This window comes from Anopheles coluzzii, chromosome 2, assembly GCF_943734685.1.
Source record: "Anopheles coluzzii chromosome 2, AcolN3, whole genome shotgun sequence".
Taxonomy (NCBI): domain Eukaryota; kingdom Metazoa; phylum Arthropoda; class Insecta; order Diptera; family Culicidae; genus Anopheles; species Anopheles coluzzii.
The window spans coordinates 120,342,173-120,356,863 of NC_064670.1; the positions used below are offsets into that span (position 1 = coordinate 120,342,173).

The window sequence follows — 14,691 nt, forward strand, 5'->3', positions numbered from 1 at the left end:
CTCGGAGAATGTAGGGACCGCCGGGCGAAGGTCACACCACACCACACAGCGTACGCGCACAGATGCTTTGAGTTGATTCTGTCAACAGATTTTCAACATTGCCACCGTATGGGGGACACGACCCGCTGCTGGATGGATGATGGGTAAGCGTGAGTTTGACGATGCTGGTGCCACTAAAACCGATTCCGGCCGCGACCGTTCCGACGGTCAACGGGTGTGCAGCACCACTGGTTGGATTGGGTAGTAAACATCTCATCAACTCGGAGTAACGCGCCTAAGGGAGTTCTACCAAGGAGGAGGGAACTGCGAACGTAATAATGGTCGGAGTAGGAAGACGCGGCGGTGCGTGTGAGACGCGGTGCGTGTTGAAATATATGTTCAACTACGGTACCGAAGCGCGCGGATTAAGCCGGGCAACGGCGGCGGATACATGTGCGAGCTGAAGGACACGATCGTAAACGGTGACAACACGAGCAGATGTATGAAGCATATTTTGGAATAGAAATTAAGCCGTATTACTTCCATCTTGGCACAGCTCAGCCGGTAACTGTCAACTAGATACAGCTTTGATTAGTTCCTCGTTGTTCTGTGTTGTTCGGGGATAAGCACACGCACACGCATGTCTTTGAGCTATCATTTGTCAAGCTCAAACCGGTCCATACCAAGGTCCGAGTGGTTGATGCAGTTCCGCGTACGCTATCAATCTATGTCGAAATATATCATCCGATCGTTTGAATCTTGGTCTCATATGGATGGGTTGATGTCCATTTCATTTATCAAAGACACATGATTTAATGATCACTCAAACTTGCATAAGTATGATCCATAACAGTGACCATGAAGATGATTTCCTATTGAAGGGACTTCAATATCCTACGACTAACATTTGGTCGAGCAGTTGACCGCAATTCCCATTAAACTGTCAACACTTGAGTTTGCAGATGGTGGCGCCAGGCGATGATGTTGACCATACTGTGTCTATAGCTACTGCCGTGGTATCACACACAGCGGGTAGGGGGATGGTTGGCCAAATATTGTTCTTACCGCTAATGTGGGAAAGAGCTACACCGACAGTTCCTAATTCCAACCTGACAACAGTTCCTATCCCCCATGTGTGCACATTTTAAATTATCCCACAAGGTTGCTTATAACGGGACATCCTTAGTGTATCGTTATCACTAAAAGGTGGTCCATCACCGGTGACTTAACACATTCTAGAGTGTACATACACATCGGAGCACAATAAATACTAAGCGCTCGATAACAATGTACGATGACCTGGATCGACTCCCACACTTGGCAGGTTAATAAGCTTGTCAGCCGGGATTAGTGGTCCGCGAGAGAGGAGTGGTGCAAATAGCAACCACAAGGCACTAGAGATTGCAAGATTTAATCAACTCACGTGTCACTGAGCGCGCGCGCGCCCCTGTTGCTGCTCCAGTGCTCCAGTAGGCATCTCAAGCAGACTAATGTACCACTCCTTCTACCTAACCTATTATTGGAACACCTCAACCAAGTGAAGCAGAGTGGTGAGGACATCACCTTGCTTGTTCTACAGGGCGCGTTACGTAAAAGCAAACGAACAGATATAGCGCAACCCATTAATTAGCGATCTTGATCGTGAATTTGCACTCAAATTGTATCTTATCTTCTAACCGGAACAGATCGCGAAGAACCATAACCCCTTGAAGGATGGGTACGTGGTACCGTGGTGTTCGCCAATAGGAACGGGAGTGGGTTTGTTTGTTTTGCATTTTGTCGCGATCGGGGCCCCTTTGTGTTTGGCGATCATAAAATTGGAGTAAGGCTATAAGGAAGTCGTGCCGCGCTCACAACACCACTGCAGAAATGCATTATGCGCACGCCGAGCCGCTGCTGAGTTCGTGCCAAATGGTTTGCCAACGGTTGTCCTCTCCGCTCGTGGGGATTATAAACATGGTGGTGGTGGAATCCTTTCGCGACAGACGCGCAACACCCCGGAAACAGAAACTGGCAACCGACCGACGCAAGCAGAAGGGCACAAGCGTTTATCTGCCCTCCAGATGGAGCACGTTTCGGCCATTTCAGTTGCCGGATCTGGCCTGGCGATCGTGTCTTTTTATAGCAGGTTTACTGCTAGTTAAACAACGGGCAGCTCAACTTTCCCCCTTTTTGCAACACAGCGTGCATCTGCACACCGCGTATGTGTGTTAACCTTGATTGTAACCTGCGCAAAGCCCATTTTTTAGACTCGTTACAAGCATGATACATCGCACAGTTTACAATTGATTAGCTCCACTTAATATCCAATGATTTGTTTCACCTTCATAATCAGTTTTTGTGTGTTTGTTCTGTGGTCGTCCAACAAAACCGGACACAACCGAAACCGTCGATGTGATGTGGTGTCCCTCTTTACAAAAAAAAAGTGTCAATTCTTCTCCAGCTGATGATGATTGGGGATCCGCGTTTTGCCTTCATTTAGCTGCCGAGGCGCACCGGTCGTTCGCGGTGATGAATTGCCCACAATTTGAACGACGACGGGAAGGAGAGGGGAGTAAAAAAAAGCATACTCACATGTACACATCTCTTCAAATTTAACCGTCTGGCAAGAGCGCAGCAACAGCGACGGCATGGTGTAACACGTTGCGTGGAGCGCGAGCGGACTGGTCGCGCAAACTGTGCCGGAGTGAAATGTAAACAATTTAAAATTGACGACCCGCGCGGCTCACTTACGGCCCTCGGGCCCGCGGTTCACCTGGCATTGCCGTCCCCGTCCATAGGCCATAACGAGCGACAGTACACACACACACAGAGCTATCCATCACTTTTGGGTGCGCGCGTTGCCTCGCGGCTTCCCAACTGCAGACGTGATGAGCGCGCGCGACAACCCAACGTCGATCATATGTTCGCCCGCGAGCAGCTGTTTTACGGCGTTGGCAAATAAAACTGTGAAGTAAAGCAGAAAAAAGAGAGTACCGAGTCATATACACACCTCACCTTACCAAATAAATATGCAAATTCGATGACATTCGGGACAACACTGCCTAGTGCTGGGTGTGCAGTAGCGGTGGCGACCCGTTAAGGAGCATCCAGAGTGGGGACCGTGAAATCTTGTTACCCATTGTTACCGATCCGTGTTGCACACTGCCGTTGCTAGAATAATCGGGCTTTTTTGGGGGGAGTTTTGTTACCATGGACACGCCACGCCACATTTGCTGTGGGGAGAAAGAAGCGTACGGTGTAAAAAGACCGGCAGAGGAATAGCAATAGCAGTAGTAGTAGTAGTAGTAGTAGTAGTAGTAGTAGAGGGTACACCCGGCAACCAACACCCCCAGACGGATGGAAGGGAACATGCAAACAAATTCATTTCGAGTGAGATAATCATTATCACACGCGGTTGCCTCGTGATGGACCGGACCCCGCCTAGAGCGACGAATCGTGATGGTTATGATAATGAAACCTGATAGCACACAAGCTTAAAAAAAACGGCCTGGAAGGAAATATTGTCGAGAGACACTTCATAATGGGCTAGGAGAGTCGTTGGTATCGACGGCTGATCTCAAAAATCCACTAACAAGCACATTTTATTTCCTATAGGATCATAGGATCTTTGGGATATCTGAACATAGACAGGACACAGGGGATATTACATAAATAAAACTCAGGTACGCCCGCGATGTTATCATTGCGCCCCGTGTGCCATTATTCTAATGAGCACGCTGACAAGGATCCACAACATTCGACCCCGGAACAAATGGTTTGTTTAACTTTACACTCCTTCCGCCCAATGATGGAAGGGCGACTAATTATGATCGAAACCCAGCCATTAATCATTTTTCTCATCGTGGCAAAGTTACGCGACAATGATCCAGCTGGTGCGATAGTGTCTGTGTGTTGCGGCCACAACCTTCCCAAAAAAACGGTGGAAGCACATGTGTGCCACATGATTGCCAACATTCTCTGTCACAGCTATTGGAGGAATAGGGCGAGAAAGTGGCAGGAGCTCGCTCTACCCCAAGCCCACCAAATCGGCTCAGGTTTCCCACCGGCCTGATGGTAGAGCTCCTGTCCCCATTCAAGTGTCGTCGGTGCTGCCAAGGGTGCGAGTTGAGTGGTGGAAGCACAAACATAAACCTCTGGTTTGGACCGTGCTACCGAAAAACAACCTCGAAACACGCGGACCGGCGGCCAAGAATGAGCGCTACAGATGTTTCCCATTACTAGCTGTGCGCGAACGGTTAGCGCAAAACACACACGCACGCATGCACACTCTCTCTTGTGTAGACTGATGCTCGGACAGCTGGATATATCCACCAACAGTGCTTCCATATGCTGAATTTTGAAGATACAAATACCCGAAAAGATGGATGCGTGTGTGTACGTGGGAATCATTATGACGATGGACAGACGTGATTGATGGAGCAGGATATGGGGGGGGACCACCGACGACAATGATCCAACGCCGGTTATGATTATTTTGCGTTTCGGAATAGTTATGGAGTACTCTCAAGCATTCTGAGTAAATGTCAGAAACTGTGGGATTGAAGCTCCCACTCCACATACCCAAGAATTTAGGTGTTACCGGTGGTGTGTGTTTATACTAATCACCTTCGAATCACTGCATCAAGAGTTTACATGTTTGATTTAGCTGACAACATCATTCCCGTAGCCGCCACCGCTCGCAACTAGGTTAACAGAGTCCACCGCACAGGTCCAGTTGCCAGACAGCCACCCCGACAGAGAGGAGCCGCAGCCTACAACAATGTTGCGCACACTGTGGTCGGGCGGTAAACTGAAGTGCGGCGCTGATGCAACAACGCGCGCTGCTGCCCCGATGATGTTTATTCGACTGCTTATCACCGCAGCTGATGGTGAAGCAGGAAGTAAGCGGCCGCCGGTCTCGATCGGGTTGGCAGTAAACACAATTCACGCTGCATCTGGGCCGCAGCACAGCTTCCAGATGCGTACAGTCAGATGGGTGAATGTATCAGCATAACACGGCTTTTGCCCCCGCGATCGTTGCCTGCCCGATCGAGAACTGCCAACAAGGAAATCTAGCGCTTATCTCAGGCCTCAGGCCCGATGAGAGATGGCTTTGCACAGGGTGCTTTACACCACTAGCAGCTAGTAGGCTCGCTAAACTTCCAGATTGTCTGTGGAGGAAACGGGAGCCTCTAGAAGAATGCTGTGATTGTGCCACTAACATCGGGTTGTTCGTTGTTTGTGAGGCATTCTCGGTTGACTGTGAAACCACACGTTGGAGTTGGGTTTGCAAACGGAATGCACACACATCCATAGATGGACACCACACCCGGGGAAGGTAAATGTTGAAGGTAGCCATCAACAGCGTTTGTGCTAGTTCCGGCCGTCGATGAAGGTCTAATGAAGGTGCAATATTTATCAACCTTATAGGGCCCCCGAACGATGCAACGATAGGTCGTGTCGCCTGTCGCGGCAAATATTGTCGGGATATTGTTTTTTTCGCTCAAACCACAGTGACCTACACTCGGCCAAATGAGCAAATGAGTGTGTGGCCGTTGTCCAAAATAGTAAACGGCCGGCTGCTGAGGTGTTGTTTACCGGCGTCGTGTAAGCAAAAGCGTCCTCCTCTCACCGGTTCCCGCTTGAGCGACTTTTTGTGCTTACGTCGATTGCGGGTTTGAGGGAAGATGATGATGGTTGTTATTTTTACCAACCGAACCGAGTATCATCTTCGCTTGATTGCTCGTTCCCAGCGCGAATGACGTTCGAGAGCTGTTTGCCGTCTGTTGAATGCGCGGCGGCGGCCACACACACACACACACTGTTTACATCCTTCCGCCCCGGGGCGTGTCAAAGAACAGCTGATTGGAGCTGAGGAAACAGAAACAGTCACCCGTGTCTTTGCGAAAAACGGTCGAAATGGGAAAGTGTTTCGAACATTTCACCATCTGCGTAGGAAAATTCCTCACAAGGCAAACGTTCGTACATCTCTCGGCCCACAGCCCCCCCGGACGATCTCTTATCGGTGGTTGACGCTTTCCTCAATTAGCCGCGAACGATTGGGTCGTTAGTACGATCCAGAAAACGGGGAGTACGTGAGTTACACACAAAAAAATGGGAGTCAGCGTAGATTCGCGAGGTCAATCCGCTCGCGAACCATCTCGACGACGTCATTGACGTCAGAGTCATTGAATTTATCAGGACCTGTGGCCCAGGTCGTTGCAGGTCAATGACCACGGGATGGCGATAATTTCTGCGGGAGGACATCTTCCGATTAAAGACTTTACTACTGCCCACTTAGCTTTGCGCTCATTACTCATTGGTCCCATTGGATGATCTATGATCATATTGTTTGGCTTAGTTTTGTGCAACTCATGTTCCAATTCTTCCTTTTAATAATAAGCATTTTTCTTCTTCCTCTTCTTCTTCATTGCAGTATGGCTCAAAGAATTCGCCAACAGACAGCTCGAATCTGGACCATGTCACCAAGGTGATCGCTTACCATCCCCGCTATCTGGACCACTTTCTCAACACACAGAAGTTCGTCATGCAGTGTGATGGGCCGCTACCGTACGACTATAGGAACTACATAGCGATAATGGTAAGCTTTGTTTTTCCATGTTTCTATATCAGTAGCGCTTACTAATCTAACGTTTTTCGCTTCGTTGTTAGGCCGCTGCCCGCCACAAATGCACGTACCTGGTTAACCTGTACGAAGAAATCTTCCTAGCGAACGGTGGCGACCCGAACTGGCTGAACGGGCTCGAACACATCCCCCCGAAGCTACGTGCCATTTCCGACATCAACAAAATCCTTGCCCATCGCCCGTGGCTACTGAACAAGGAACACGTTGAGGTAAGAGATTCCCGTGAAAGAACTCCCATAGATATCCTTCCGGTTGCTTAATCGCACATGATTCCCTCTTGCTTTCCCTACAGCGACTCACAAAGGGACAGAACAGCTGGTCGCTGTCCGAGGTGGTGCACGCGATCGTGCTGCTGGCCCACTACCATTCGCTGTCCTCGTTCGTGTTCTCCTGCGGCCTCACCCAGGAGCTGGACGGCGCTAGTCACAAAATCGAAAACAATAACGTTCTCACCCAGAAGACTGCCTTCAACCGTTTGAATGATCTGTACAATTCTCAGCATCCCGAAAACCTCCCGAATGGTGATGATGGTAAGAGAGATGGCACAGATTATGGTCCGGGGAGTTCAGTTACTGACAGGCTCCGCCTTTCCTTCCAGCCAATATCCGTCCGGAAGTGACCGTCGATGCGCTGATGCAGCGCATGAAGCGCCTGTCGGAGAAGAACGACGAGTGCAGCGAGACGGAGCTGAGCAATCGCTTCAAGCACGTAGAACAGCAGGCGGCCGAGCTGCCGCCGGTGGTGCGGGAGGCGCCGGCCGACGTGCCGCAGCAGCTAGGCCGCTACGTGGACGATCCCGGCTTCACATATCAGGACTTTGCGCGCCGCGGTGCGGAAAACATTCCGCAAACGTTCCGGATACAGGACTACTCCTGGGACGATCATGGATACTCACTAGTAAATAGGTAAGTGGACGCAATTACTATCGGACAGCGTTGGCAACTCCCGGCTAACAATACGCTTGCTTCCCGGCAGGTTGTACAATGATGTCGGTTTCTATCTGGACGACAAGTTCCGGGCGGCCTACAATCTAACGTACTACACGATCGCGGGACGGACGAATGTCGACACGTCCAAGTTTCGTCGTGCCATCTGGAACTACATCCAATGCATCTACGGCATCCGCCACGATGATTACGATTACGGCGAGGTGAACCAGCTGCTCGACCGCTCGCTCAAGATGTTCATCAAGACGGCCTGCTGCTTCCCGGAGCGCATCACCAAGCTGGACTACGACAGTGTGCTGGTGGAGCTGCAGCACAGTGAAAAGGTAGTGTATCATTGGTACAACACCAGTGGTTGCTTCAGAGTTTCTAAACGATCAATTTGCTCTTCTGTCCTCTCTCTCCAGGTTCACATCAATCTTATGATCTTGGAAGCCCGCAATCAGGCGGAGCTGCTGTATGCCTTACGCGAAGTTATGCGATACATGACATGATTACCACCGGCACCGGCAAATGCCAGCCCTTCGGCCAGTTTTGTGAGCCTGCCTACCACAGTGAAGGAGCACGAATGATTGGGCGGGAATTGCGTTTTTGCGGGAGGAGGATAGATATATACATACATATATACGGGGACAGAGAGAGAGAGAACAGAGAGAACAAGGAATGCGTGATATAGGCAGGTAGGAAGATGTTGAGAGGTGCTTCAGGTTACAAACGTTCAGAGAAGAGATGTGTATTTTTTTTTGTTTTTAAAAAAAGAGGAAGGATATTTGTGAACGCAAAGTTGTTGCTGTTTGTGTTATTGTTGTTAACTATATTGTACTAAAACCCCTCTCTCGTCTCACGCCACGGATGCGTCGTTGTTGAAGGTGTGCAAGATACGCGTGATAGGAGGTTGAGGTGGAACTTTCAAACTGGAAAGGAAAACGGGGGAAAAGAGTGTGTGTAAAGGAACGTTCGCAAACGAAACCGGAGCCTTGGGTCGACCGGAGTGATGATGTGCAAGCAAAATGGAATATTTAGATGGGTGATATAGTTTTACATAAACACATATTACATATATACAAACACATGGACACACGAAAACACAAAAGGGTTGCCCGCGAAGCGCGATGGACCGTCAGACCCTGCAAAATGTACTAAGAATAGGTTGCTGCTTGATGCAAACACGAAAAAAACGGTAAAGAAAACGTTCAGATACACTAGCATATGTGCGCCACACCATTCAAAGAGAGAGAGAGAGAGAGAGAGAGAGAGAGAGAGAGAGAGAGAGAGAGAGAGAGAGAGAGAGAGAGAGAGAGGGCAAGTTAAGGCAGGGAGGCATGGCATCAATGTCTAAACGAAACGCAAACAAGCTAATCATTGCCCTGCAAACATGTAAGCGTTAGATAGATTAGAACCCCTACTCTCCCCAGTTCTTAGTCCGAGGGGCGCGAAACCCCCCACCCCCTCCTCCCTATTGACGATGTCCAATTTTCGGATGAATGTTGTTTTTTTAAAAACTTTGTATTACCTATTGAACGGACGAGATGCGCTCACACGGCAAGAAGAGAACATAGGCGGCAGTGCAGGTGGTGTGTAATAAGGAGTAAGCAATTGAGATCGGAACGAAGCGTACAGCCGGTCACTATACGAGTGGCATATTGCCCCATACTAGCTAAACCGCATTCTGATCTCACTGTGATAAGGTTTTACTTCTTTTCAAGTGCTGCCGCGGCTACTACTATTTGCAAAATCACAAATCGAAACGGGCGAGAAAGCGTCGCAAAGCTTTCCCTACATTAGGCGTGTAACTGTGCATTAAATAGCTATTCAAGCCTGCTACTGCTACTGCTTCCAATTATGCCATATAGCCATAGGGTGATATCCTTGTTGCAATTGTAATTGTTATTTTATCTTCTTTTTTTGTATTGACTGGATCTTCCAACAAATGAAACCGAAACGAACCACAATCCTTAGTACTGTTTTGTTTAGCAAAAGCTGTGCTGTAGTAACTGTCCGAAGTTTAGCTAACGACACACAATACCACCAACCAGATTGGTTTGACCGTTTTTTGGTTCGTTTAGATCGAGTTTGGATGGTGTCGTTCCCATCTCAGTTTTTGTCCTGAGAGTTTTTTTGTTACATGCAATATATATTTTTGTTTTATTTTTCTCTAATCGACGAACGATCCTTATTGAATTTTAGCATACGTTGCATGAAATGCAACGTTACTTCAAACAAGGATTACACTACCTATTTGCTGCTTTCCTCATAGGAACGTGGTTCTACTGTTGTTTACGTTACTAGATCTGCTACCAAATGTTATTTGCGATTCGCAATCAGCGATCGTGCACTTTTACATGCTTTCTACAACTCGCCAAACTGACCTTTGTTGCGAACCAACTAGTCCACTGATACGGCGCAATCTGTAAGCGGAAACTGTGCATTAGCTAGATTGTCGGATTTTTATGGCAAAAAAAATCCCAAACTTTCCCTCGCCTCAAAGCAAAGATGCGGTATGGTTTCAAGGAAAAAGAAAGTACGCATGCATTGGTTGGCAACACAGAGCTGATGTATTACCATGTCGAAATTTAACCGTAAAACAAGGCTGTAAACCAAGTTTGCCGTACAACGCGTGTACAGAACAGTGCGCGCGTTTGCAAGCAAGTGTTCTCTTGCTGTATGAAGCATACAACAACAAAAAAGGCCAGCGTGCAAATGGTGTGCATATATGTAGGTGTACACCAAAAGAAGAAAACAAGTATGAGTCGTGAGAATGAATTTTGTAAAAAAAAAAGAGAAATCATCAAAATAAATTTACAAATACTACTCTCCTACACCAAGTGGAGTGTTTCGTTTAGTGTGCGCTTTTGATGTGTACGTAGGATGGGTCCACAGAGGTTTAGAGCAGATCCACCGGGGGAAACGTGTTTGTAACGAGTAATCGGTATCAATCAGCTGCGCTCAAAACAGTCTTACACACTACACAATTAAACTAGACCCCACGAGAACGTTGTGTGATTTGCCATTGTGATTATAATTGTGCCAAAATGTGAAATCAAATAAAACAAAAAGCAAACAGCTTCGAAAACAGATTTGCCGAAACAACTAGCAGTGCAGTTCGTCAACAGTGCCTTCATTCATACGGTTCGGTTCATAACACCATATCTGCCATACCAATCTGCGGAGCATAAAATAAAATAAATTAACTTTTATACATATATTATTATTATAAGATAAAATATTCAAAACTAGTAACTGATGATATACATCTGACCGGTAAAAAATACGTATGTCTGCCTGCAAAATAATATGAATTTTCAAGGTAAATATGAACAGTACAAGTGTGACGAAGTCCAGGTAAAGGGTCAATACGTCTACCTTTGACACACGAGTTAAATAAAACACTAAACACATAGGTACATCACTTAACATACCCGAAATAATGTGTTCACATACATGTGTTCAAATACAGGTACGACTCCATTGCTCAGAGCTATCCTTATGGTATGGGTAAAAGATACATTTCAACAAATAGCCCTATAAATTGGAGAAGCACTCTGAGGAACTATATCAGTCGCAATTAGCTGTTCTTCGCAGTAACATTGTCTTTCGAATTTCGAGAGTCCAGGAAGCTTTTATCGTTTAACATATTGCTAGAAGAGCACAGTCAGAGCCTTCGTTTCTAGTATCACTATGGCCTCTAAAGACTCTAACAAGCCATCTCCGACAAGAGTGCCGAATATCGACGATACTGTATCGAAGTTGTACACCGGATTGTCCGCACTACAGCAACAGTCCAAGAGCTTCCAGAAGCGAGACATTGAACAACTTCTGAAGGCAGCCCTGGGATGCGCTGATAGCACTCAAAAGTACACACCGTCGTCCGATACTTCCAGCTTCCTGCACAGCGACGACAGCAACGACAGCAGCCGGCTTCTGATCGCTTCAGAGAGCGACCACAGTGACACCCAGTCGAACCACAGCGAACAGTCGGAATCGAGCGGAGCGACATTCACCAGTACCACTTCAACCCTTAACGACAGCCGGTCAGTTACCGTCATGAAGAAGCTTCACCCTTCCCGTCCACTCAGCCGATGGCATTCACTGGTCGCGGCGAACAACGAGGAAATTCCGATCGTATACCACAAGAGCATGGCTCGCCAGTTCCCGGTCAAGGATCGCACCCCGGAACAGATGGAAATGCGTCGCCGAAATACGGAAGCAGCTCGTGTCAGCAGGGCAAAGTCGAAGATGGCTGAAGTTATGATGGAGAAGGAAGCATCAGAGCTCGGTGCAGCGAATACATCCATCAAGGAAATGATCGCTTCACAATTGGCCTACGCAAACGAGCTCTGTAAGCTGCTGGACATGCCAAAGGTGAAATTGAATACGTTCAAACGAGTTGGACAAGATGGCGCCAAATAGATAAATAGATGCGAAATTTAGTTATTTACTTATAATAAAAATTTAAACTTAAAGTCATCAAAGTTCGTTCAATGGTTATAAGAAATCTTCCTCCGTTGATTCTTCACTTTTGATGCTAAATCGAAATCTCTAGTTCCGCTTTTTATCCCTCTCGTCCTTTCAGCCGATTGCATTCCATGATCGAATGCATATAGTTGGCATGATGAATATATAATATAGATATAGAAAATATATGTGATGATTTTGACGGCAGCATAAGGATAATTCACCACAAGTCCCGAGCCTGGATTGAACATCAAAACAGATGGAATAGCGACGTATATGATAGCAACTCGTTGAAGCAGGAGAAAGTCGAGGGTTGAAGTATGTATGTATATATTATGGACAAAGAAGCAGCCAATCAGTCTATCAAGCTTTCTCAGCTGATGGAAATGCAAAGTGTGAAGACTACATTTAAGCGTTCTGAAATAATTTTAATCTAATAAAAACACCAATGATAAACAGACATACGTTCGTTTGGTAGCAATATTTTGTAGTTATAGAATAGTAATAGTTATTTTATAGTTATAGTTCATTTCTTCTGCTGATTTTAAAATTCAATAATTTTATCGGCAACCAATATGCGCCTCTGCGTCCAGTGTCCTACGGAGTTCCGCTAGATCCTCTATACTTTTTACAGCAGCATCTGTCGCGTTAAGCGTGTAGTATTTCACATACATGAATATTGCATATACAATATCAAAACAACGTATCAGGTATCATTATGGTATCTAACGAATCTTACACCAAGGCCTCTCCGGCAGGAGTCACGGAGATCGACGAAAAAGCATCGAAATTCTACAACGGATTGTCTGCATTGCACCAGGAAACTCAAAAGGAGAGATAACTCTGGTTGCAGAACCAAATGCCAATAATGGATCCATACAAAAAAAACATGTACCAACAATGCAATATCCATTATACTGATCTCTCACTCTTGTTGACCTGCTCACGATAGAGCGCGACGTCATGACATGGCTCAATCTACAATCATTCTCCAGGATGGCCGATCCATGGCTCCAGCCTCCCATCCATGTAGACACCAGATCTCCAATAGATCCCGCTTCTCCTGGATCCAGCCATCGAGCTCGCTTTGCTCCCCAGCGCCATTATGCTGGTATCAATAATTAAAATCAGCGATGACAGTGATCGCCGTTAATACCACGAACACAAATAAACAAGCTGTATTACTTACTATTCAAATACTGTTTACCCAAATATACAAGATATCTTTTCGACAGGCTCCAATAGATATTACCACAAAATAACAGCCATTCTCCTAAGCATGTTTCATATTGTGTAACAATCCTGGCAAAATAGATGTAATAATCTTTTCGTTTCCAGTAAATATTATGGGTAGGAAGAGAACAAGGGCAAACTATGAAAAATGGAACAACATAAAAACTCTTTACCTTAATGTTTTCTACCATGTTCCCCAGTTTAAAAACAATTGTACAGATGCCAGGTACCTAACGGGTAACATGTGCACTTGCAACAGCTCTTGGCGTACCCGTTGGAAAAATATTGTACATGTTACAGGTACGATCACCATTACGCACTGCATCATCCTTACGCTACGGGTAAAACATATATTCTTCAACCAATTACCATATAAAAGGGAGATGCACCTCACAGAAACTATCTCAGTCGCAACTAACTGTTCCTCGCAATAACATTGTTTTTGTTTAACATTTTGCTAAAAGTGAACAGTCAGCATCAAGCCATCGTATCACTATGGCCTCTAACAACTCTACCAAAAAGCCATCCTCGGAAAGAATCCCGAACATCGACGATACGGTATCGAAGTTTTATAACGGATTGTGCGCACTACAGCAACAGTCCAAAAACTTGCAGAAGCGAGACATTGAACAACTTCTGAAGGCAGCCCTGGGATGCGCTGATAGCACTCAAAAGTACACACCTTCCTCGGATACTTCCAGCTTCCTGCACAGTGACGACAGCAACGACAGTAGCCGGCTTCTGATCGCTTCTGGAAGTGACCACAGCGAACAGTTGGAATCGAGCGGAGAGACATTTACCAGCACCACTTCAACCCTCAACGACAGCAGGCCAGTTCCCACCATGAAGAAGCTGCACCCTTCCCGTCCACTCAGCCGATGGCATGCGCTGGTTGCGGTGAACAATGAGGAAATTCCGATCGCGTACCACAAGAGCATGGCTCGTCAGTTCCCGGTTAAGGATCGCACCCCGGAGCAGATGGAAGCGCGACGCCGAAATAACGACGCGTCTCGTGTCAGCAGGGCAAAGTCGAAGATGGCAGAACAAATGATGGAGAAGGAAGCATCTGAACTCGATACAGCCAATACATCCATCAAGGAAATGATCGCTTCACAACTGGCCTACGCAAACGAGCTCTGTAAGCTGCTGGACATACCAAGTGTGCAGCTGAGTACGTTTAAGCGAATGGGTGTGTCGTCTTCTTAAAATTAAAAATATCTTAAGATATTGTAACTTAATAAAAACCTATGTACATACCTACAAGATGCCTCTTCATTTCTATTACCAGCAGCTTTCTCGTCATAGTTTTTTCCATTCACTTCCTTCCCTCTTTTTTTTCTTCTAAAATTTCACCAACTTTCTTGTGATGTTCTTGCGATTGTCTTGAAATTGTTTCTCTCTGGTGGCAATGGCGTCGCACACCCGTTTCGTGATTGAAGCGGCACAGCTTTA

The 14,691-nt window shown here is 46.6% G+C and overlaps 2 protein-coding genes and 1 long non-coding RNA gene across 3 annotated transcripts in view; 2 read left to right on the top strand and 1 right to left on the bottom strand.

Annotated features, from left to right (window-relative positions):
• LOC120948739 (sestrin homolog) overlaps positions 1-10,370 on the top strand; it is a 31,943-nt gene extending 21,573 nt beyond the window's left edge. The window contains exons 3-8 of the mRNA XM_040365421.2: positions 6,398-6,562; positions 6,634-6,816; positions 6,900-7,137; positions 7,206-7,512; positions 7,583-7,877; positions 7,959-10,370. Coding sequence (XP_040221355.1) covers positions 6,398-6,562; positions 6,634-6,816; positions 6,900-7,137; positions 7,206-7,512; positions 7,583-7,877; positions 7,959-8,045 — 1,275 coding nt within the window. The 3' untranslated portion in view covers positions 8,046-10,370. The remainder of the gene's footprint in view (positions 1-6,397; positions 6,563-6,633; positions 6,817-6,899; positions 7,138-7,205; positions 7,513-7,582; positions 7,878-7,958) is intronic.
• Positions 9,689-14,547, bottom strand: LOC120948743 (uncharacterized). Its single transcript, XR_005750973.2, has 2 exons — positions 14,497-14,547; positions 9,689-10,714 (listed from the first exon to the last, which is right to left on the bottom strand). It is a non-coding gene; the product is annotated as an uncharacterized LOC120948743 (long non-coding RNA).
• Positions 11,005-11,964, top strand: LOC120948742 (uncharacterized). Its single transcript, XM_040365429.2, has one exon. It carries the CDS (start codon positions 11,230-11,232, stop codon positions 11,959-11,961), a length of 732 nt encoding a protein of 243 aa, XP_040221363.2. The 5' UTR covers positions 11,005-11,229; the 3' UTR covers positions 11,962-11,964.
• Positions 14,548-14,691: the final 144 nt, after the last annotated feature.